General features: G+C 45.3%; 1 protein-coding gene across 2 annotated transcripts in view; it reads left to right on the top strand.

Moving 5' to 3' along the window:
- LOC135378581 (GPI-anchor transamidase-like) overlaps nt 1–23,229 on the top strand; it is a 53,546-nt gene that overhangs the window by 1,951 nt on the left and 28,366 nt on the right. For both annotated transcript variants that reach the window (XM_064611637.1, XM_064611638.1), the window contains exons 4-5: nt 1,909–2,020; nt 13,052–13,148. In XM_064611637.1, coding sequence (XP_064467707.1) covers nt 1,909–2,020; nt 13,052–13,148 — 209 coding nt within the window. The remainder of the gene's footprint in view (nt 1–1,908; nt 2,021–13,051; nt 13,149–23,229) is intronic.

Genomic DNA, 23,229 nt, shown 5'->3' with positions numbered 1-23,229 from the left:
CAAATACATGATCGGCGGGACGATACAGCGAGAAGGACGAAAACTTTACGACAAGTTGCCTCTCTTTCACAATAACTTGGTTGTCGTGGCAGATTACCACACAGAATTAATTTCCATTTTGTCTTCTCCTTTGACTTTCTATGCAGGCAGCTTCAAATCGCTCTTTTCGAACGGCGAAACTAGCACAGCACTGCTAGACGCTCCTGGCTGGTACCAGGGCATTACGCCACGTTTCCCCTCGAGGGGCCGCTGCCGTCGATAGAAAACTCTAGCGCACGGTGCCCATAACCACCGGGCAGAGCTACACAGGGAGGAGCAGTTTCTCTAAAAATAGAAAAATAGAATAGAGCGTGAAATAGAGCTAAATGATTAACTTATGAAATGAAAAATACTTGCACATCAAATCATCAATCCCTGTTAGAGACGATACATCAAAATCAGGATCATATATTCACTTATACATACTAGACGTTTGTGTCTTAGGGTTGAACGTAATAAAATTCTTAGCCCATTCTTAGCCGAATTTACATAATCATCAGCATGTGTAAGTCCCAAGTCAAGCTCAGGTGCTTGTACATGCATGAGGAAACACTAAGTACTTTGTGCTCAACTCTGCCCCCTATGCTAGGTGTTCCACCCAAAATGTGCTCCTTCACGTGGCTTCACCAAATGCTACCTTGTCTTACAGCTTCTGACATAAAGCCTCACTGTAGTAGAGTAAGCGTTTGGGCTGGTTGGTTCATATTGAATTAAAAACAATTAAAAACCCCCAGTGCTTGTCGGTCCTTGTCCTTTTATCCTCTGTCCTTGTCCTACCCAGCACTGGGGGTTTTTAATTGTTTTTAATTCAATATGAGCCTCACTGTTACCCCCAATTTTGATCCCCCCAAAACGAGGTTCTAATTATGCCCACATGCCCGCTCCAGCGATGCCATGTATATGTGTATGCATACTTTCAGATGATGAATGGAGGTGAGTGTGTGTAACATTAACAGTATTCACATCCACACTGTACTGACACATGTGAGACCTGCGACTGCATCCACAACCACGCATATATTGGGTACATATATCCGCTGTCCTTGCATACGCAAGAAAAACTCTGCATGCCAAAAATGTTATGTTACAAATCACTCAGGAACATTGTGTCATCAACAGTTGTCAAAAAAAGGCGACTAAAGGCACGTAAATGTAAAGGATGACACACTCGGACGCCATTTTGGATTCATTGTGTACTCTCAATTGTGCCTGCATGTGGAGGGTGTTTGCAGAGACACTGCTGCTTATTTGAGGGCAAAATTCGGGTACCCATGTGCACCGCAGCAGTGTGCAGATTTATCTGCTTTTTATCCGTGCTGATTTCAAAACATAACGTTTCTAGCCACAAACCAGCATGTCGTAGATATCCACGTGAGTCACCAGGAGTAACTTCATCGTGCTGCAGCCAGTGTCATCTCTAAGGACAAACACTGACCACTGTATAGACATAAACGTGCATAACACCTCCTTCTCCCCTCATCCTCCAATTTACTCTTTCCAAGAGCATAGGATTTTTGAAACATGTACAGGCAGGCTGCAGATCACGTGTGCCAGTCGTTATTTCGCAGGAGCTCATTGTTTTTGGTGCAGAACACGCCACAGCCAAAAAAATACGAATAAAATTAAAGTTGTGGATCTCCTCAGTGTTTTTTTTGTAAGTGGCAAGCCCTTTGTGAATACTAGTGTAACCAGATAACAGGTGCTAGTGTACCTTCGACGTACCTCAAGGGTGTCAGAACGGGGACACCTCGTGTCAGCAAAATTACTGTCAGCTCCGTGCATGTAGCCTGACGAATGACTTTCGTCCTCTTGTAGTTAATGCACAATAGGGTTACCACCATTTACCCTGAACAACTATTATTCTCATAGGTCACTGTGGAGAACTTCATCCGCATCCTGACAGGGAGGTTGCCAGCAAACACGCCACGGTCCAAGCGTCTTCTCACAGATGAGCACAGCAACATCTTGATTTATATGACAGGTAAATAATACGCATGGATGACATAATGTTACGGATGCCAGCAGTGCACATAGCGTATTTACTCGAGTCTACCGCGGCCCTGATTCTAAGGTGCACCTACCAGAACGCGAAAAAACTGGATTCTAACGTGTTACCGGATCTGACGCGTGTCACCCTTGAGGGTGAAAAGATATGTTGTAACAACAACAACATTATTGCGAGATGATGAATGGGGAGTTTCATTGCCAGGGACGATAGAGCATTACAAATATGCTATAAACACAAGTGATAAGGTAGATAGCAGAAGAAAAGTGCCTATTTATAACACGCACTCATTGTCAGAATCACCACTCACCTTGCACCACAGCATTTCATCCTCCGTGCTGTCAAGCGCGTTTGTAATGCAACATTTCTTGAACGAGTTCTTGTTGTCATGATTTCCGTTTTCTTCAGCAGTCTATTACCATGTCTTCTGTTCTATAACGCATGCGTTATACAGTTAAAAAGTGCTGTGAGGAGGTCCTGTGAGTTATCTAACGGTGAGGATTATACACGGAAATATTTTCCTGCATAGTTCCTTTTAAAGTAGCACAGAAGTCATTTTAAACACCCTGTTTTCTTCTTATAAAACTGTTAAGTAGGCCATTAAGATGCACCTTGCGAAGTAATTCACACCACATAGTCATAATTATAGCAGAAACTGAATTTAAAGTGTGCCGCAAAAAGCGACTGTGCGCAACGGTGGTGAAGAGCAGTACCAGACTGTGATCTGCTTGGAACCTCGCGCTGATGCTATAAGGAGAATGCTCGCTGATTGGTCTAGAGAAATGTTGTCTGCTGCTTCGCTGTCGTCTGCTACTTGGCTGTTCGGGGTTCTGAAAGAGCCTTTCTCCTGGCTCTGTAATGATTCGGTCGCTCCTTCAGTCCCCAATTCTCCGGGAGAACTGGCAAAACTGGTTTACGGCTGCAGAGGGACAAGGCGCTGACCCCCACTGACCAGTGAACCAGAACGCGTTCTCCTTAGAATGTCATCGGTGACGTGCCATCATACCTTCTCATCCTCGTTATACCTGGAGTGGTGAGTTAAGGGTGAATGCACGGAGCCATGTTTATGCAAGTTTTTTTTTTTCTTTTTTTCTGGGAAACAAATTACACACATCAAAACCTTTCGCACTAATCGGTAAAATGACACACATACTTTCATTAGACGTCTTAATCTGAAATTTTTTTAGATGGCCCTCTGTACTCCTTTAAGGTCAGTGACATACAAATTCTAGCCTCTTCCAGGATGTGCGAGGGCACTGGACCTCATGAAAGGTTAACGATGTTGTTGAGCAATCAATGATCATGAGTTCATTTGAGAAGGGACACAAAGGCGTTGAGGAGACTGAAGTATACTATGACACCGACACCATTGCATCGGAGTTTCACTGCTTTGACTAAATATGTTTCAAATAAACCATGCATATATGATACACCGCCCTGGTTTGTTGTGTGTACTGGTAGCAGTACAAAAGCCTGTAGCAACATTGCAGTGTGCGTTATGCATCAAACTTTTTTCAAGTTCGGACTGTTTTTAGGGGTGCGCGTTATACATAGAGCCTGAAGTTTTCAGGAAATATTTTTTCCTACATTCGGGGGGTAAAAATTGGGTAAATTAACATCTGCACTAAATTCATGCAAATTCGGGTGAAAAAACTTCCAGTACGCTAAATTTGGGGAGAAATCGGGCTCAGTTATTCAAACTAATTGTAGCGGTTTGGTACAAATGGTGATGTAACTGCATTTTTCTGTGAAACAAGTAAGTTAGTGCATTCCTACAGACATCCCAGTGAGGGCAATTTGCCGGGTAAATATCGGGTTTCACCCTAAAGAGGCAATCTTCAATTCGGGGAAGAATCTGGTAAAACCCTAACACTTCAGGCTCTAGTTATACACCAGAAAATACGGTACTTTCTGTTTAAACGTAGCCGCATTGTGGGCCTGCTCTTTACTTCACCCTAACAGATTGTTAAAAAAGAGGCAGAGGGGCAGGTCTCGACCACTATCTTCGTAGAGAACGGAAAGCGTAGATCGTTATCTCCGGGAGAACTTCGGTGTCGCACGGTCTCGTTTTTCGCCGTGTGATGAACACAGAGAATGGGGAACGGAGATTGCTATCTTGCTTATCTTCGAGGGAACTACGGGCACGACCACGGGATGCGTGGTTTAGATTTTCACCACGTGAGGGCGACCGTCGTCAACCTCTCTCTGTGCCATCTGTCGCAGTCGTCACTGATTCTAACGCGCACTCCCTGTTTTTGCGAAAGAAGTCTGAAAAAACATGCACCTTAGGTTCAAGAAAGTACAGCAGTTGAATGAGAAAAGCTCCGAGCTTGTCGTGGCACCAAAAAAGTAGATGCGGGCCTGGTTACACAAAGCTTGTCCCCATCATTGAAGACCAGAAAGTACTTTATATATCTGAACATTTTTGAGTTCCCTAAACAAAATAACGGCTCTTTCGAGCGGTGATCTGCTAGAAACAAAAATCACAACTGGGGCTGCAGCAGGCTCGGTGCATGAACCCTTACTACAGTAAACCCCCGATAACTTGAAGTCGTAAAAACCGGAAAAAATTTTGAGATAAGCGGGGTTTCGAGTTAAGCGAACAGCGAAAATTACGTTGCCACGATGTTACCACAATGCGCTATGTTATGAAACGTAAAAAAAAAAAAAAAAGCGTTCCTACAGTAGTAGTGCCTGTAAACAATTCAGAAGCCATTTATTTTTTAACATCATCGGAGACTGAATAACTCGGTAATAGCAATCTGCTTGGCATTTGCGTCTGTGAACAAGAAAGCATCTTTAAGCACTTGAATGCAACACATGAGACGCTCCTCCCGGCACGTCACTACCGCAGCCACTCTCGACGATTTCTGTACCACTCAGTTCACCGCTACTGAACATCGCCGTCGTAAAGCGCATAGTCCTCGATGTTGAAGTCAGGCGCCCACAGCTCCCCATAGAGACCATAGTTTGAGATAATTCAGGCGACACTGGACATAAGACCAATGAAAATGCGTCGTGATGCCTAGCATCCAACCAATCAGCAACCTCTCAGTTTGGCTTGGCTTTCGGCCGGCCCTGGCTGCCATTGACTTCTACTGGTTTTCATACCTGGCGCCCGTTATTCCAAAATAACTAAGACATTTTTGATAGGCTAAATACATATTTATTGATGCAACGTATAAACTCAAATGTTTGACTCATATATTCACCGTGCGTACAGGACGTTTCGTTCCTTGAATAGACAGCAGCCAAACCATGTTCAAACTTGCAAAGCACACACACAGTCTACTTCTGGAGGCGAGCGAAGTCCACGAGTGCGTGCGTTTCACAGATGAGCATCTTCTTCTCATTCTGGCGATGCACCATAGGTCACACAGTCACGGGAAATACTTTTTTGTCGTTACGAACACACTCTTCTTAGTCACTGTATTTGAAAATGCGTCAGCTCACCAAGCATTCCAGTTCCGACCCAGCAAGAATGTCCGTAGGTGGACACTTTATCGGAGATCAGTACATGGCCTGAGTCACTATAGCTCACGAACAAATCCGCGCGTACACTTCCTCTTTGGTCGTTGTGGTCAACCGACATCGGCGAGCCGCGGAGACGCAGCGACCTTGCTTGGAGCTGCCCACCTGGCCGACTGCCCAGACTGCCCGCAAAAAGTGAGCTGTCAGATATTTCGAAACTTTATCAACCAACCCTGGAGCGCGCATCCTCCTTTGGCCAATGGGCATCCGTCATGATGCCTGACGATGTAATACCACGTGACTGTGACGTGATTTTATTTTTCTTCTGCCGCAAATTCGGGGAGCTGTGGAGGCCTGGTTGAAGTTCTAAGTCACTCTCCCCAAAGCATGCGAGGCGCATCACGTCGTTGCACAATTCATCACAGCCACTGAAGTGGTCTGCTGGCTCCGGTACGGCGGTGGAAGACCAGAAACCCGCATGAATGAAACAGTTCATGCTACTGGCTTGATGAACTTGCTACCAGGCCTTTGATGAGTGCCACCTTCCGCTCCAAAGTCAGGGACTTTCATGCGCGTTGTTCAGCCATCATGGCGCCGCGAAGAACAAAACGAAGAGATGCTCGGACGAATGCAGAGGAGGAGGAGGAGGAGTGACGTTGGGTGGAAAGGGGAGTGCTGTCTGTCTGCCACAGCTAGCGGTGCGTGAGGCGTGAGTCACTAGGACTGAAAGGCTTTGACCTTGACCTAGCCTGGGGGACAGAAGAATGCACGTTATCAGCCGTAGGTACGCTGACCTACCGGTGATGGGATTTCGAGATATTCGTACTCGGGCAAAAAAAAGCTTCGACTTGAAAGGGCCCAAATATATAGGAAGCATTGGGACATGGATCGGGACGCAAAAAATATTCGAGATAACCGATATTTCGAGATGAGCGAGTCGAGTTAACGAGGGTTTACTGTAGTTGTATGCATTGTGCCTGTCATTTAGGTAGGATGCAAGAAACACCAGGATGATCTGACTTGAATCTTGGCAGATTTCATGTCGGATCATGCAGGGGGGTCCCATCGACCTCTGAGATTTACGTATTTACATATTCAGATGATGAATTCAGAATGATAAACAATGGTGAAACGAAGGATTTCTGCCAAATAGATTTTGCGCGAAAAAATCTAAAAAATCCGGTCCTGAATTCGAGTGTTTTACGTTTGCTGTTTTGTATGTGCATGTACCCTGTGTTTTAAAAGATAGTACTCTTGCAAAAAAATTGTGTACAGTCGCGCCGCATTAATATGGACCCTGTTAATATTGGCAACTCGAATTATGGACAATATTTGTAGGGACCAAACTTTTTCGATGCATTTTCATCTCGTTAATATGGAACCTCGCTTTTCGGAAAATGGACGGCCCAGCACGGTACAAACCATATGTAGTCCATGAATTTTTGTCTCGTTATTATGTACGGTATCGGTGTGGAGGGCAAGCCTCTCATCACATTCTACAGGAAAATTTTTGGAAGTAGGATCTTCTGTTGTGTATAGGGAGATATTCCCCCTCTCCTTCGCAACCGTCCACAGGAACTATAAGTGGGAAAGGGGGTTATTTGCGTACATGAGGAGCCTGGAAAATACACTATGACGTCGTGACTCTTCCGAACACGTCCGCGGGCAGTTGATCCCGGTGCAAGGAGTTGTCTCTTTAGTTAAACATATTGCAGTCGCTCGGCAACTTACGAGAACAGAGGCGGTACCGTTGTCAACGCAAGTTGTCAGGCTCTGGCGTCACATCAGGGTAGTTTCATTTTAAATCGAACAACGTGTGAAAGTCGTATTTTTTAATTCGCCCAGAAAAAATATATGTTAGAGGACAGCTTAAACGACGCAAATCGCGCCACGTGCGATGCTCGTACGTGTAGTAGTTTCCGCGTAGGAGAGGGGGAAAGTCTGAGGCTGCTTGAGCATGCTTTCTTCTGGACCGACTTTAACGAGATCTAGCACGGCTAATTTTATGTCTAGGAACTGGAGGTTTTTTGTGATTATAGGCTGCACCATAGACACTGTCGACAGTCACCCACAGAACTCTGAGAGCCATAAATTTTCTGTTAAAAAATGCCAAACTTCGCGTAAACGTTCAAAAAGGCCAAACTTTGTTACCAATTTGCTTCATGATGGAACCTCTGAGAACATCGAGCTTAGTGCCATTCGATAGGACATTGAAAGAGCTTTCGTGCTGTATAGAGCTCATTTTTCTCAGCCCCGTTATTTCTGTGTTATTAGCTTGAGAATCACACATAGTAGGCGAAAATTGCCAATGTTGCATCTCAATTTTCTCAAAAATGCCATCTTTGATTTCCTTGATTATTTTTGAAAAGGTGGCGTCATGTCTCTACTTTAGACACCAAGTGAGACAATATTTTATTTTTGCCTGTGAGACACGCAGCGATTTTTTTTGTCATGCAGGGTGCACGAGGCTGCAGCCTTGCGCGCCCCACCCACGAGCACGCGACTTTCAACCTCTTCTTTGCTACAGGTGTCCCGCTGACGGAGAAATCAATGACCACACTGCGTGAGCTTGTTGTAGTGTCCCCAGAGCATCACTTTACGTTTACCCTATGGCCTCCCAGTTCCGTCAGGCTCATTCAAACCGTGGGAGAGTACACGGGTAGCCTGTGCGCCTTTGACGAGAAGCCCCAGTTCGACGAACATACCGACAAAGCAGTGAGAAGAAACGAAGTGCTTCGTAGAGATCTTTATCCACTGGTAACATCTTAGCTTTTGTTTCAGGTTGCCACCAGTCCCCCAGGAAGTGCGAAAGTCACATCCTTTTCATTGGTAAAAGAACGAAAAACGGAAGTTTCGAACAACGTAAAATGTGCCCATTGCGAGACCCCTGCAGGTGGTGGCTGCCACCATTGGATTAGCATGGTGGCAGCCACCACCTGCAGGGGTCTCGCAATGGGCACATTTTACGTTTTTCGAAACTTTCGGTTTTCGTTCTTTTACCAATGAAAAGGATGTGACTTTCACACTTCCTGGGGGACTGGTGGCAACCTGAAACAAAAGCTAAGATGTTACCAGTGGATAAAGATCTCTACGAAGCGCTTCGTTTCTTCTCACTGCTTTGTTGGTATGTTCGTCAAACTGGGGCTTCTCGTCAAGGGCGCAGAGGCAACTCGTGTACTCTCCCACGGTTTGAATGAGCCTGACGGAACTGAGAGACCATTGGGTAAACGTAAAGTCATGCTCTGGGGACACTACAACAAGCTCACGCAGTGTGGTCATTGATTTCTCCGTCAACGGGACACATGTAGCAAAGAAGAGGTTGAAGGTCGCGTGCTCGTGGGTGGGGCGCGCAAGGCCACAGCCTCGTGCACCCTGCCTGACAAAAAAAAATCGCTGCGCGTCTCTCAGGCAAAAATAAAAGATTGTCTCACTTGGCGTCTAAAGTAGAGACATGACGCCACCTTTTGAAAAATAATCAAGGAAATCGAAGATGGCATTTTTGAGGAAATTGAGATGCAACATTGGCAATTTTTGCCTACCATGTGTGATTCTCAAACTAATAACACAGAAACAACTGGGCTCACAAAAATGAATTCTACACAGCACGAAAGCTCTTTTAACGTCCTATCGAATGCGACTAAGCTCGATGTTCTCAGGCGTTCCGTCATGAAGAAAATTGGTAACAAAGTTTGGCCTTTTTGAACGTTTACGCCAAGTTTGGCATTTTTTAACAAAAAATCTGTGGCTCTCAGAGTTCTGTGGGTGGCTGTCGACAGTGTCTATGGTGCAACCTATAATCACAAAAATCCTCCTGTTCCTAGACATAAAGTCAGCGGTGCTAGGTCCCGTCAAAGCCGGTCCAGAAGAAAGCACGCCCAAGCAGCCTCCGACTTTCCCCCTCTCCTATGCGGAAACTACTACACGCACGAGCATCGCACGTGGCGCGATTTGCGTCGTTTGAACTGTCGTCTAACATATATATTTTCTGGGCGAATTAAAAAGTACGACTTTCACACGTTGTTCTATTTAAAATGAAACTACCCATCAGCTGTCACGCCAACGGTCACATCTGCTATGTCTGAAGCGGTACTACAGACAGACAGCTCTTAAATCATTTGAGGACAATGAGCAGCAGGCTTTACGTGTTGCCGACATTTTGGAAATGTGCAACGAAGTATGCCGTCAAGCAGGCACTAATCCGGGAATTCTTTACAATAAACTTTCAGCATTGTTTTTGTTATTCCCTTGCTATTCTATAATACGCACGATCTGCTTTATGGACGATTTTGGTCGAGGACGAAGGTGTCCATATTAACAAGGCATGACTGGACCTTAGTATACACCCAGGCCAACAGGTCGAGACAGTACGTGATATAGAAAATGGCGAACATGCTCTTGCACGCAATTTTGTTCCCATTCAAACCAGCAAGGCAGGTTACAAAGGGATTAAAAAGGAGGCAAAGGGATTAAAAAGGCCAACCAACCTGAGACAGAAAGGAACCAGGTCAAGCAAAAGTACGGAATGTCACAGAACGCATCTGTAGCCAGGATGAACAGACACCAAGGGCAACGAGGCAACACTCACACAATGGCCCGCGTTCTGTATTGCCAAAGCTTCTCCTAGAAGTTGTTTTTGTGTGTCAGACTCCCAGGCAACCACTGTGTTGCACCCCAAAAAGGTTGGCAATTCTAACGAGCCTCTAAATTACTAAATAAATTTGAGTCAGACTTTTTTTCAGCCTCTGATTTAAGCATTGAGATGTTTGACGAACCCACATGCCAAAGTAATACAATAAACAACAGTTTTTTGCACAGGGAACGAAATGTAGTGTTCTGTGACTTACCCCACATACTGCCACACATTTTGAGAAAGGGGCCAAGTCGTCAAGACGAAAACGATTCCTAAAAAGAAGCCATACATCATAAGACTGAGAAATTCCTCTGTCTTTATCAGCCAGAAATATCTCGGTCTTTTGATGTATGGCTTATTTCTATTAATCGTTTTCATCTTGATTGCTTGACTTCTTTCTCAAAATCTGTGTCGGTCTGTGGGGCAAATCACAGAACACCAAATTTTGTTCCTGGTGCAAGAAATGTCATTTATTGTATTCCTTTGGCATGTTGGTTTGTCTAATTCGCAGGGTGTCTACCAACCTGGAAAACCTGGAAAACAGGGAATAGTCAGGGAATTTTGATGTGACTGGAAAAGTCAGGGAATTGTCAGGGAATTTGGCTAAAAAGCAGCTGAAGTCAGGGAAAATCGCAGACAAGTGCCCTGATGACGCGCAGTGAATCGCGAGTGCCGACTGGTGGTTGAGAGGCGATGCCGCAGCAACGTTACTGCGAGTAGCAGTTCACCAGTATTACAAGCTCTGACGCAGAAAAGTAGGGTAGCCTCACTAATACTTAATAAATGGTCTGTTTTATGTTGGATCTGGTATAAAAAACGTATGAGCAGGCACCAAGTTCCCTTTTGTTTTTGTCAGGGAATTCGCTTGAAATAGTCAGTGAAAACCTGGAAAAGTCAGGGAATTTGAAGGCTGCAGTTTAGTAGACACCCTGATTCGTCAAACGTCTCAATGCTTAAATCAAAGGCTGGGTCAGCACAGAAAAAATATCAAAATAAAAATAAAAATGCGACTCAACCTTCTTCCTTGTGTATCATTTAGAAATATTACTTGCACGGGAACCTCTTCTTGTAAGAATTGTCAACTGCATGTCAACTACATTCCTCATTGCATCGATCGCCTTCGGAAAGTTTACATACAGTCAACGCTCGATTTATAAACACCCTTCGTTTCTCGAAAGATCGTCACATGAATTCAGGGATTCATAAATCGAGGTGCAAGGTGCGCGGAGGAGAAATGGGCTGAAACACGACAGGAAATGCACTTGATTACGTTTATTTCTGAAAATACTCCGTGATTGTGCTCTGCACCATACAATATGCTGTATTTATCCTGTCCAGAAGAGACTATAGAAGTCTGGCACACTTGACTCGTCCGCCTGGTCCTTGAAGTACTGTATCTGACTGTGAATGTGATTCCACGCTGAGCGAGCTGGCACAGCTTGGCACACAGTCCTGCTGCTTGTCTTGACTGTCACTATGGTCGCTCTCGGCACCTTCATTTGACGGTTTTTCTCTCAGTTTTTGTTTGTTTTCTTTCACATCTCACCAAGCTTTCGTTCAGAATCTGTCGGTGCAACACGAGTCCGATATGCAACGTGCGTATGACACAAGAAACGGCGACAACATGACCCAGCCCAAATGTTTCAGTTGATCTTTAAGAAATCACCGCTTTTAATGCACTTTATGCAGTGCTATTTTTCACATATTGGACACGGGAAAACCTTACTCATCTCTGGAGCAACTGCTTCCTAATATTATTTACAAAAACTTGGTTTCACAGAGATTAGACAAAACACGCAGCAATTTTCTGGGAATTTTCTTAGTGAGGGGCAGGTAAATACCATGGGAACAGGTGCAGCTCCCACCTCATGTTGTTCCTATGATAATAAGTACTAGCTTTGTGGGGTGCAGAGAGCTTGACAGAGGACCCCCTGCAGTGTCGGGCATTTGGCGTGGAGTAAGTTTCGTATGCGAGGACGTACCAGCATAGGACTCTGGTTAGCATGTTCAAGAAACAAAACGCTGCATTTTTGGAAGTGCTCCTCCCAGAAGTGTGGTTTGCTCTAGTTCTCGTAAACGTTAATTGATAACATGTATCTATAAATAAAGCCTGAGGTTTTCGCGAAATATTTTTCTTTTCAAATCGGGGGTAAATAAACGTGTGCACTAAATTCATGCAAATTCAGGTGAAAAAACTTCCAGTATGCTAAATTTGGGAAGAAATCTGGCTCAGTTACTCAAGCTAACTATAGTGGTTTGGTACACACTGTGATGTGACTACATTTGCTGCCAAACAAGTAAGTTTGTGCATTCCTACAGCCATCGCAGTGAGGGCAATTTGCAGGGTAAAAATCTGGTTTCACCTTAAAGAGGCAACCTTTATTTCGGGGTGCACATTCAGGGAAGAATCGGGTAAAACCCTAAAACTTCAGGCTCTATCTATAATTAGAGCTTGAAGTCTTTGGGCTTCATCTGATTCTTCCCCAAATTGAAGGTTGCTTCCTTAAGGTGAAACCAGATTTTTACCCGGCAAATTACCCTCTTCGAGATGCCTGTAGGAATGCACACTAACTTGTTTGACAGCAAACACAGTTTCATCACCATTTGTACTGAACCAGTTCAGTTAGTTCGAGCAACTGAGCCCGATTTCTCCCCATTGAGCATACTGGAAGTTTTTCCACCCAAGTTTGCATGAATTTGGAACACGTGCTTATTTACCCGGTTTTTACTCCCCCGAATTTAGAAAAAAATGTTTCCAGGAAACTTCAGGCCAATGAAACAGGAAATGTAATGTAGTGTCACTTACTGCTTATTGATGATGGTGAAGGATATTTCAGTGTTCAGTGTGGCAAATATTAATGTCCTGTTTTCTGTGTACTATTTACCAGAATTGTTTGAAATTTCAGGACATGGCGGGGATGGATTTCTCAAGTTTCAGGATGCAGAAGAAATCACGAATGTTGAGCTGGCAGATGCCTTTGAACAGATGTGGCAAAAGAGGAGGTGCGTACTACAGTATCTGGGTTTCACGGCCTGCTGTTTGGGTGAAAAAATTTTCCAGTATGCTAAATACGGGGAGGAATTGGGCTCACTTACTCAAACTGAGAGTACTGGTTTGGTACAAACGGTACTGTAACTGCATCTTTTTCCAAACAAGTAAGTTAGTGGATTCCTACAGACATCCCAGTGAGGACAATTTGCTGGGTAAAAATCGGGCTTCATACTAAAGGTTTCATACTTTCAATTCCGGGTGCAAATTCGGGGATGATTCGGGTAAAACCCCGAAGCTTCGGGCTCTAATGATTCATTGTTATATGGCAATTGTTATCTGCATTTAGCTGTTCAATTGGTCAACTGGAAACTCGCACAAAGTAAATGAGGAAGAGAGCATGTACAGTAGACTCTCGTTAATTCAAACCCTGATAATCCAAACAAATTTGGATAGTGACAGAATATTGTAAACAGTGTAAAGTGGACTTCGTCTAACGCTCCTGTGAAACAAAGTGAAGCGGACTTGCAGAGTGAAGCCGCACCCTAAAAGAACAATGGCTGTACTGTAAAGTGGGCTTCACCTAACTCACAAATGTGATAAAGCGAGGGACAGCGATACCTCACCTCGGTACCATTAGAAAAATATTCGAAAATTTCGGAAACTGAAAATCCGTTGTGAATAGCGTTTGAACAGAATCAGATACTAGTATATTCGAAATTTTGAATATTCACACAGCGCTAACGTTATCGTTGTCCAATTTCTTGCAAATGGTATTGTGCATCGTTTGCAACTGCTATACTGCCTCCCAATTGCTGTTCACTTTTTTTCGAAACTTTTGTACCCCAAAATAAAATCGCTAAAACAGTGCTAGAAACAATAAGGACAATACAGGATGACAACGGGCCAAATTGGTACTTTATTCAGCTATATATGTACCCCAAGCTCTGGGGTCGTCCTAGATTCGAGAAAATACGGCACCTTAGTGGTGAGTAGGATTGGCTACCGAGACAAAGCGTTGTACTACATCGAACCTCGTTAATTCGAACTCCACGGGAACCGTACTTTTGTTCGAATAAAGTGGAGTTCAAAATAGCGGGAGACCCACTGAATAACGGCAGTAAGTGCGGGGTGAGCGTAAATCACGTCACACATGCTCTTCGCTTATGTTCCTCGATGTTCTATCATGCAGCACGGTCCACATTAAATCCCCAGAGTGACAAAAATCTGCATTTATTCAGGGAAGAGATAGCATACCATTACATCAGGAAGTAATCCGTTATCTGCATCTACACGTGCTTCCTGAAACGCAATTCAGTCAACTGGAACTTGGAACTTCTGTAAAAGTTCGAGAGCGGCGTCCGCATTGTCCTGGCTGGAAAAGTAGCGCCGTGTCACATCTAGTGCCGATGCTTCTTCCGATGCACTTGGTATTGGCACTGGCTCACTGGTTTGTTCGCCCAAGTCATCATCACTGTCTGTAGCAGGGTCTTCAGGCTCAGCCCGGTCGGAGCACACAGACTCGATGGTTTCTGCGTCAGTCAACGGTCCACATATGTCCTCGCCTTCGTCCGCGTTGACTAGCTCTCGAAGGTAACTCCCTCTGGCACGTTGAAACAAGCTTCATCAAGCAGGCGGTTGTCGTAATCGGAAGAAATCTATTCCACGCTCGCAGTGTCCTCCAAGGGTACGCTGGAACCGCACTTTCGAAAGCAATTGGCGATAGTTTTGGGTTTCATGGCCTTCCACGAGCTTGCCAGATTATGGCAGTAATTTGAAATAGAGTGCCGTCTCATCAGCGTTGAATACGTTGTCAAGCGAATAGTTTTCGAGGTGCTTCTTTAGAGGGCCAGACAGCCATTCTTTGCACGTGGCTTCGTCGACGTCTGCTCTTTCGCCAGAAAAGTTCTTGAAGGTTAGTCTGTGACGCACCTTAAAACAAGACAGCCAACCTTCTGAAGCACTGAAGTCTTCAGTGTCCAACCTGTCTCCTGGCGCTTTCTGGATGGCTCCACATTTTCCTTTTCATATGCAGCGATTACAGTGTCTTTGTTCTTGATGTACGTGGACAACATACTTTTCTTGATGTCGAACTTCTTCGCGATTTGGGTCTTAGATACCGCGCCGCGTTCCACCTTTCACAGATTTTGTACCTTGGTCTCCAGGTCTTTTGCCGACGAGTAGTTCCCCCTTTTCGCCATGATGCCAGTGACGGTGACGAAAAGATGCGGTGGCAAAAAAAAATCTTCACGTCCGCAAGGTCATGCACAAAAGGAACTGACTGCCGCTGATCCGCAGTGTGGGCACAATCCACGGGGTTGACAGTGGTTGCGAGGGGAGGAGGAGAGAAGAGGGAAGGAGGGAGCCCAAGGAGATTATGCTGATTACGCGTCCCCTGCCTTTCAGTTCGGCTGCTGTAAGGAGGTCAGTGCCCCTGGAACACATGGAAAAGGGTCGATGCATCATGGGTAGCGCTTGCGGGTCGAGGTCAGCGTTCAGGAGGAGATGGAATTTGGAGACGGGGCCGGCCACGTGGGAAAATATCGGTTCGAATTAGCCGTTGTGTCCGTTCACCAGTTCGAATCGTTGGGAGTTTTTTGCCATTGAAAAACATAGGAGTTGGATGGCATCTATGTATAAGTTCGAATTATCTGGAATTTCGAATTAAGCGATTTCGAATTAACGAGGTTCGACTGTACAACAAACAAAGCGAAACAAAGCACCACATACTTCTGATGTTGTGCTTCTGAAAATAAAGTGGTGCTGTATAACAGTCTATCAAAATACGACACAAATTGTGTGCTGCTGTGCACAAATAGAAAACATAAAAATATTTTCGATGAGTACACATACTGCATGCAAAGATGTGTATCATTAGAGCCTGAAGTTTTAGGGTTTTACCCGATTCTTCCCCGAATTTGCACCCCGAATTGAAGGTCCACCCTTTAGGGTGAAACCCGATTTTTACCCGGCACATTCCCCTCACTGGGATGTCTGTAGGAATGCATTAACTTACTTGTTTGGCAGCAAATGCAGTTACATCACCGTTTGTACCAAACCATTACAGTTATTTGAGCAACTGAGCCAGATTTCTCCCCGAATTTAGCATACCGGGAGTTTTTTCACCCGAATTCGCATGAATTTAGTGCGCATGTTTGTTTACCCGATTTTTACCCCCCGAATTTAGAAAAAAATATTTCCCGAAAACTTCAGGCTCTATGTATCATGCAGAGCGCTGTAGCATTCGATGACCCAATTTTTACACTATGACCCACCCGTATGTGTATTCATGTTCTTGTGCGCAGCCCATCTTTGCCAGTTTAAGGCCTCTGCTTTTCTAGATTTCCTCAAAAAGTCATGAAACTAGCAGCACAGAGTGGTGTTCCCTGCTTGCAGTAGGAGACAATAGAATCATACGTACAATTAAATATACAAAATGAACAGGTAGACTTATGGAAAATTTTACAACATACAGCTCACATCTGCATCTCTGGCTGCACAATCTCAAGCAGACATGCGTATATGTATTTTGTACAATAGAATCTCAATGATACAAATATCCTGGGATAGCAGAAAATATTTGTATCAACTGAACTTCATATCATCCGAAGATAAAAAGATGAGAATGGCAAAAATAGAGAGTACCACTTTATTTGTTCTAGATGCGATGAAGAAAGTCTGTCATATGCCGTTATGTTGTCGATGCTTCGAGATCACGCAGAATACTTGGCTGAAACGCCTAAGTGTATGCACTCGTCGTCACTGATGCCCTCCGCATTTGCAGTGCATCTCAAAATGTTGAGAGCCTGCAGACATTGCCTGCAGTCGGCAGGCGATGTCTGGTTCTCATCATTCCTGTCACCATCATCTTCACAGTCACTGGAAGTAGATGCTTGCCTTGGTGCAGAGTCCTCAATGATCTCAGTAATGGATCGCACGTTCGGACGTTGTAATTGGTGGTCAAAAAGTCAAATGCGGAACATTCAGCTCTAAGTTCGTCCCAATTTCCAATCGAAACATTTTCCTCTTCAGGCTCCACACATGTTCCCACATCCACAGGCGAGCTGACAATGCCACACTTTCGGAAACAGTTTCCATCACCTGGTTCCACGAAATAGCGACAAAGTGCAGAGCATCCAGCAATCTGAACTGGAGGATTTTTCTCCATGCCTTCATTTTTTGCTAGGAGATGCCGCACTAGAAGCTCTTTAAAATGATGCTTCACATTTTTAATGATTCCTGCATCCAAAGGCTGATAATGGCTTGTTGCGTTAGGTGGTAAGAATACCAACCTTACATTCCTAAGGTGCACGTCTTGAAGGTGTGCGGAACACTGATCAAGAATCAAAACAATCTTCCTGTTCTTGCTCTACATTTTGTGGTCAGAGTACACCAAGAAATATGGAAAAATGCCTGCTTGTTAGCCTCGTACACGCACTGTAGTGAGCCTGCGTTCTTGAAGCACCTTGGCTCAGATTCATTCACCTTCTCATAATGTTGCTTTGCCTCGGCAACATTGCTTGCACCGGTAAACAAATCGTCCACGTAGAAGCAGGCGATATGTATGGCAGGCATTTCATCTTCACAGTTTTTCATGTGATGCTGGAATGTAGTGCTGAGCAGAAATGGGTTGGACGTTGTACTGAACGGTGTGTCACCCACCACTCTTGAATGTTTGCAGTGCTTTGACTCCGGCACAGTGTACCACAGAAAGTAAGGGGGCGTCTCTGTCGCTTTCATTCACTTTGATGTGGAGGAAGGTTTTGCTGATGCTATGTTGTTAAGACGGAATCGGAGTACAATCGGTAGGAGTTCGTTCAATGGTGGTGGTCCCTTTTCCAAGTGGTCGTTCAGGGAACCTACGTTAGGGGCGTGCGAAGAATCATAAAAAAAAACAAAACACACACACGTTTTTGTCGACACTGCGTTGCTCTGTATCACAGCCTTGTGTGGCAAGTAATTAGGGCCTGATTTTTTGGGGTTTTATTCTTCAGCGAAATCGGGAGGTAAATATCTGGTTATATTTTGCTTCAATAATTCGGGTGTAATCGGGTTGAACTGAACCTGATTCAGCCCAATTCTTGTTGAATCAGATAGAATCAGGCATAAGTCTTCGGTTTACTTGGCATAATACACACCAGTAGACAGAGTCCATGCATGTAAGAGGCAACAGGGTCTCTGTTTTGACAGGTTGTATGAGTATATTTATGCATTTACAACAGTTTCCAAAGTTCTGTGTTAGTTGTGATGACTTCAGATCCTCCTGGTCCAGCAGTTTTTGGGGAAATATCGGGTTATGCCTTGTTTTTCCTGATTTGAATCGGGGGGGGGGGGGGGGGGTAAATATTGGGCATAATCGGGTATAACCCTAAAAAGTCAGGCCCTACATGTAATACACTGGTGTGCTAGACGACATTCTTGGTGGCACCTTCTCCGCATGACTGTGAACCATGTAACTCCTGATTGCTTCATCATTGGCTCTGTTTACATGGGCGTGCTAGAAGCGTACCGATTCAGAGCATCCTGAGATTGAAGCCGGAATGCTATCGTTTACGTGAGATCATGCAGGAGCCGTTCCAAGCACGAGTGTATGGGGAGAGGAGGATTGTGATGGAGGGCCCGGTAGAAGGAACTGACATTCACACGTCTGCATTTCCAGCCGCTAACTTAAAACCTCGAAAAAGGCTGTCTGTCGCATGGCAGTGTTCTGGCTACTGATTTGCTCCCAAGTACAGTTTTTCCGGTGTTGCTGACAAGGCTTTCCTTTGGAAAGACAGTCTGCATTCAAGTATCCAGCAAACAAAAATGCAAACGAGCCGAGTTCAGAAAACAGCACTTGGAATTGCGGAGCCGAATGCAGAGCGCCACGTGATACTTCCCATGATGCAACGCACGAAGAAATCTAGAGCGCCACCTACTGGGGATGCAATAGAAGCGCTCAGAGGTGTTTACATGGGTTCTCCAAGTGAACTGTACCGACTCGGTTCACCCCTCTGAAGCGGACCAAGTTGGGCCACATTTGGGAGCACTTTGAGGCGTTTACATTAGTGCACCGGGACCACTAGCCTGGTCCGGTTCACTTTAAGCGGTCCCATGTGAACGGGGTGGTAGTCCTCCACCATTCCTTCTCGTTGGAGGCGTTTCATTAGATCGCACTGTCGTCATAGCGCAGCCTCGCTGTTGCCGTGCAGATTCTTGGTGTTTGTCTGTTTCCAGGGCATCCTGACTTAGTACCGACCATCGACGCACTTGACGTTTTCTTCAAATTTCTTCAGAACATTGTTGTTGTGTTCAGTGTTGCCATTCAGTGGATCATTCACCCCTATAGCTTCGAGGTCCCAGAGTCAACATAGTGATGTTGAGTTCTCCGTATTGACTGTAACGCTGACTCTAAGTACACAGACGACAGTGTTTGTTACTTCTTCGATGGTTGTTTTGAACTCTTGTTGAGCCCTGGAACGTCCACCCGAATTTAGATTCGACTGCAGCTAAATCTCGATCATTTGGTGACCTTCGTAGGCGGCCTGTCAGGAAACCCCCCACATCTGATCTGTGCCAAGAAGCAGGGATAGTCCAACTTCCGCCTGCACACCTGGGAACATCAGTGAATCTGCAATGTTTTCGCCATCGTTCTTCATTGCAGTTATGAGTAGTGCTCGGATTTTTAGGCATTTGCCTATAAATGCCTTTAAACGCCTAAATACAACATTTTCAAGGTTTCCTGCGTTTTGTGTACTCTATTGAATCGTACCCTTTTTAACATTTTTGGATGCCATAAGAGCCTTTTTATAGAGGTGTAAGTTTGAGTGCGGCTTTCAGGCTCGTGCTGAGAGCTGCATTATGCTTTTCGTTACTGCGTGTTTGTGCCTTTCAACTTTTTTTGCCTGCGTTTGATCCAAAGATTTGGCCTCTCTGGGCCTTTCAAGCTCTTCGATGGTGGAAGACTAGTAAAAGCATTATTCAACATAGCGTGGTTCCAGGCCGTCTCCGCATTCGTGTAGCAGACGTCAAAGCTCGTATGGTACCGTAGCCTTTAAACGTGCAAGTTTTCCTTGATGTAGCATTCTGAAACACCAAAAGAGTGTACCTGATCAACGTGCCTATTTTTGCTTTTTATTGCCTATTCAGCTATTTTTTTTGGGCCTAAACGCCTACCTATTTTCGTCGTTTTCAGTACCTAAATTTCTGGGCCCTGGTCATGAGCGACGGGTTCGATGGAGTCTGGGCAATGTCCTGGCAGATGAACAGTATAACGATGGCTTGGATGTCGTATTCCCTCGCATCGTACTGACTGCGGAGGCGCAACTTGACCACCTTTCATTGTTGGACACTGCTTGTGGTCCTATCTGCAAACATGTTTAGCTGCAAGTTGATGTGACCGATGACAGGAGCCTGCAGTTTCTGTGCAACGTCTTCACGTATTAAAGATACGCTGACTGCCGCTATCTTTGGTCCCTCGTGTGTAGGTACATCTGGAGTCGGTGACAGACCAAGCTTGGAAGGCTGTAAACACTACCGTGGAATCGTTGGCATTTGATGGTGTAGTCCCGCAAGAAGCCAGTAGTCCTGAGAGTCTCTGAGCATCGTCCTTGTTCTTGCCTTTCTTTTGCCGCTCTGGGTCACGCGTCAACGTGACATTACATCTGTCGTCCATGCTGAGAGGTCACTTTCGTTTGGCATTCCTTCAATCGATGACCCTTTCTTGTACACCAAAAGCAGCATCCTTCTCTGCTTAGAACTTCCTTTCGCTCAGAAAGTGGCAGGTTTCTCTACGTGATCCGGTCGCATGGTCATTCGTTCCGCAAAAGAGAGATGCACGTTGATTCGGTCCACTCCAGCATGCAGTACAGCCACGCTGTTTCTGCTGCATTGCTGCTGCTTGTTATCACGCTGATGATCTGTGGACAGTCTTCGTTCTGCAATTCGGTATCATTCACAACTCAATTTCTATTCTGAGGAATCTGAGAAGCTTAGTGAGCTCACCCACGCCCCTTCTCCTGTTGAGGTAGAGCTGCTGTCACATGACTCGTTGTCTTCCTCGTCCCTCGACCACGGTTGAAGTGTCAAGACCATAATTGTCCCATCGATGAAACTCCACCTCCAAGTTTGGAGGCTACGACGTTAGCAGGATGTGGCACAACATAGCTGAGTACGTGTTGATGTGAACTCCAAAAGCAGTCAAACCTCGGGTGTTGGTCTGCTTTAATTACCGAAATTCACACCGGCTCACAACAATTAAAAACAGTGAATAAAATTGACGTTTCGGAATCCATCCGGATTCCATCATCAGAATGCGGTCTAGGTGGTCGTCCCCGCTCTTTTATACATCAAGGGGGCGTAGCATTCGGGTAACGGGCCGGGCTGCCTGTTCATGGTGTTATCTATCTTCTTGATAAACCAGGACTCCAATTGTTTACGTACCCCCCAACGTTTTTCATGTGCCAAGATTGCCGGTTTTTCTAAGTTCACCTGGTGCCCTGTTTTCAAAACATGGTCACAGAGCTCTGTCTGCTTACTAGTACTGTATTTCATATCCCTTTTGTGTTCTTTCATTCTCGTTTTTGTTTTCCTACCTGTTTCCCCAACGTAAACCTCGGGACAATCGTTGCAGCTTATTTTATATATAACCCCACGTTCGTCCCCTTGTATCGTCTTATCCTTAGGGCAAGATATTAAGTTCTTTATAGTCACCTGTGGTCTAAAAGCAGTGCGTATACCTACCTCATCAAGAGCCCGCCTAATTTGTTCTGAGACACCCTTTGTGTAAGGAATGGTTACAAATGGCTGTTGGCCAGAGTCCTCGGCTCCACGGTGCTCCCTGTTCATTCGACGGCACGTGTCGTCGATGAAACTGGGGGGATATAGTCTATTCTCTAAGCATTTCTGTGTAGCTTCCAACTCGGTTAACGTAGCCTCGGGATCGGAGGAAATGTCGACCGCACGAGAGGCTAAAAACCGGACTACAGATCTTTTATGTTCTAGAGGGTGAGCCGACGCATAGTGGAGGACCTGTCCACCATGCACAGGCAGCCCGGCCCGTTACCCGAATGCTACGCCCCCTTGATGTATAAAAGAGCGGGGACGACCACCTAGACCGCATTCTGATGATGGAATCCGGATGGATTCCGAAACGTCAATTTTATTCACTGTTTTTAATTGTTGTGAGCCGGTGTGAATTTCGGTAATTAAAGATGTATGTTCCCGGCCTTTGGTCAATCTTTAGTGTTGGTCTGCACGCGGTCATATAGTGTCCGTAGTGTCGGCATAGTGCCGGATGATTTGACGACAGGAAGTCTCCTCAGTCTTCCTACGTATTCTCTTTCGATGCTCTTGCGGTTGCCAAAACGCCGAGTCAAGATCACAATGGCGTCATTGTATGTTGCGTCAGCCACGTGCTATCCATTGCGGAAGCAGCTGATCCATTCAGTTGGTCTTGCAGATATTGAAATTTGTCGCTCTTTGACAAATTGGGGTTGCATGAACTGAGAGTCAAAATTGCTGCCGGAAGTGCTGCCACTGAAGTAAATCGCTGTTGAAACACTGGAGGCTAAACTGAGGCAATTTCACACCCGTCTTCCATACACTGGGTCTTTGCATTGATATGCATTGATATCCTAGCTGAAGTTGGATTCGACGCTGATGCTGAAACAGGCGTCAGACGTGCCTTCAGTACTGCGATAGCTTCGGCAGTCTTGTCCTCGTATTCGATGAACATGCAGTAGAACCCTGTTAATTTGGGTCTCACGGGACTCACAACAATGTCCAAATTATGCGAATGTCAAATTATTGAATGAACCACATAACAAAGAGTAAATCTTAGCCCCAGCCGATGGTGTTGACCGGGGAGATAAGTGCGGTGCTCATCCGTTCCTTTGACGGCAGTGCGGGAAGCAGACGTGAACTAGAACTGCACTATACAAGTCTTATTTACAATGAGGAGACAAGTGTCCCTCTCGAGGGGCAAGTCCTGAGTGCCTCACCGGTCCAGTTTTCCTTTCCGCGACACATCGGTCCGAGGTCACGTTACAGACGACCCCTCCCACGCAAGCACAGGATCCCCCGCGGTTACCAGCCGGCTCATTTCGGGGAGTAAAC

Source organism: Ornithodoros turicata, chromosome 1 (assembly GCF_037126465.1).
Source record: "Ornithodoros turicata isolate Travis chromosome 1, ASM3712646v1, whole genome shotgun sequence".
NCBI lineage: Eukaryota > Metazoa > Arthropoda > Arachnida > Ixodida > Argasidae > Ornithodoros > Ornithodoros turicata.
Note: the sequence above shows the minus strand (reverse complement) of the source record. Positions and strands in the feature narration are given on the sequence as shown.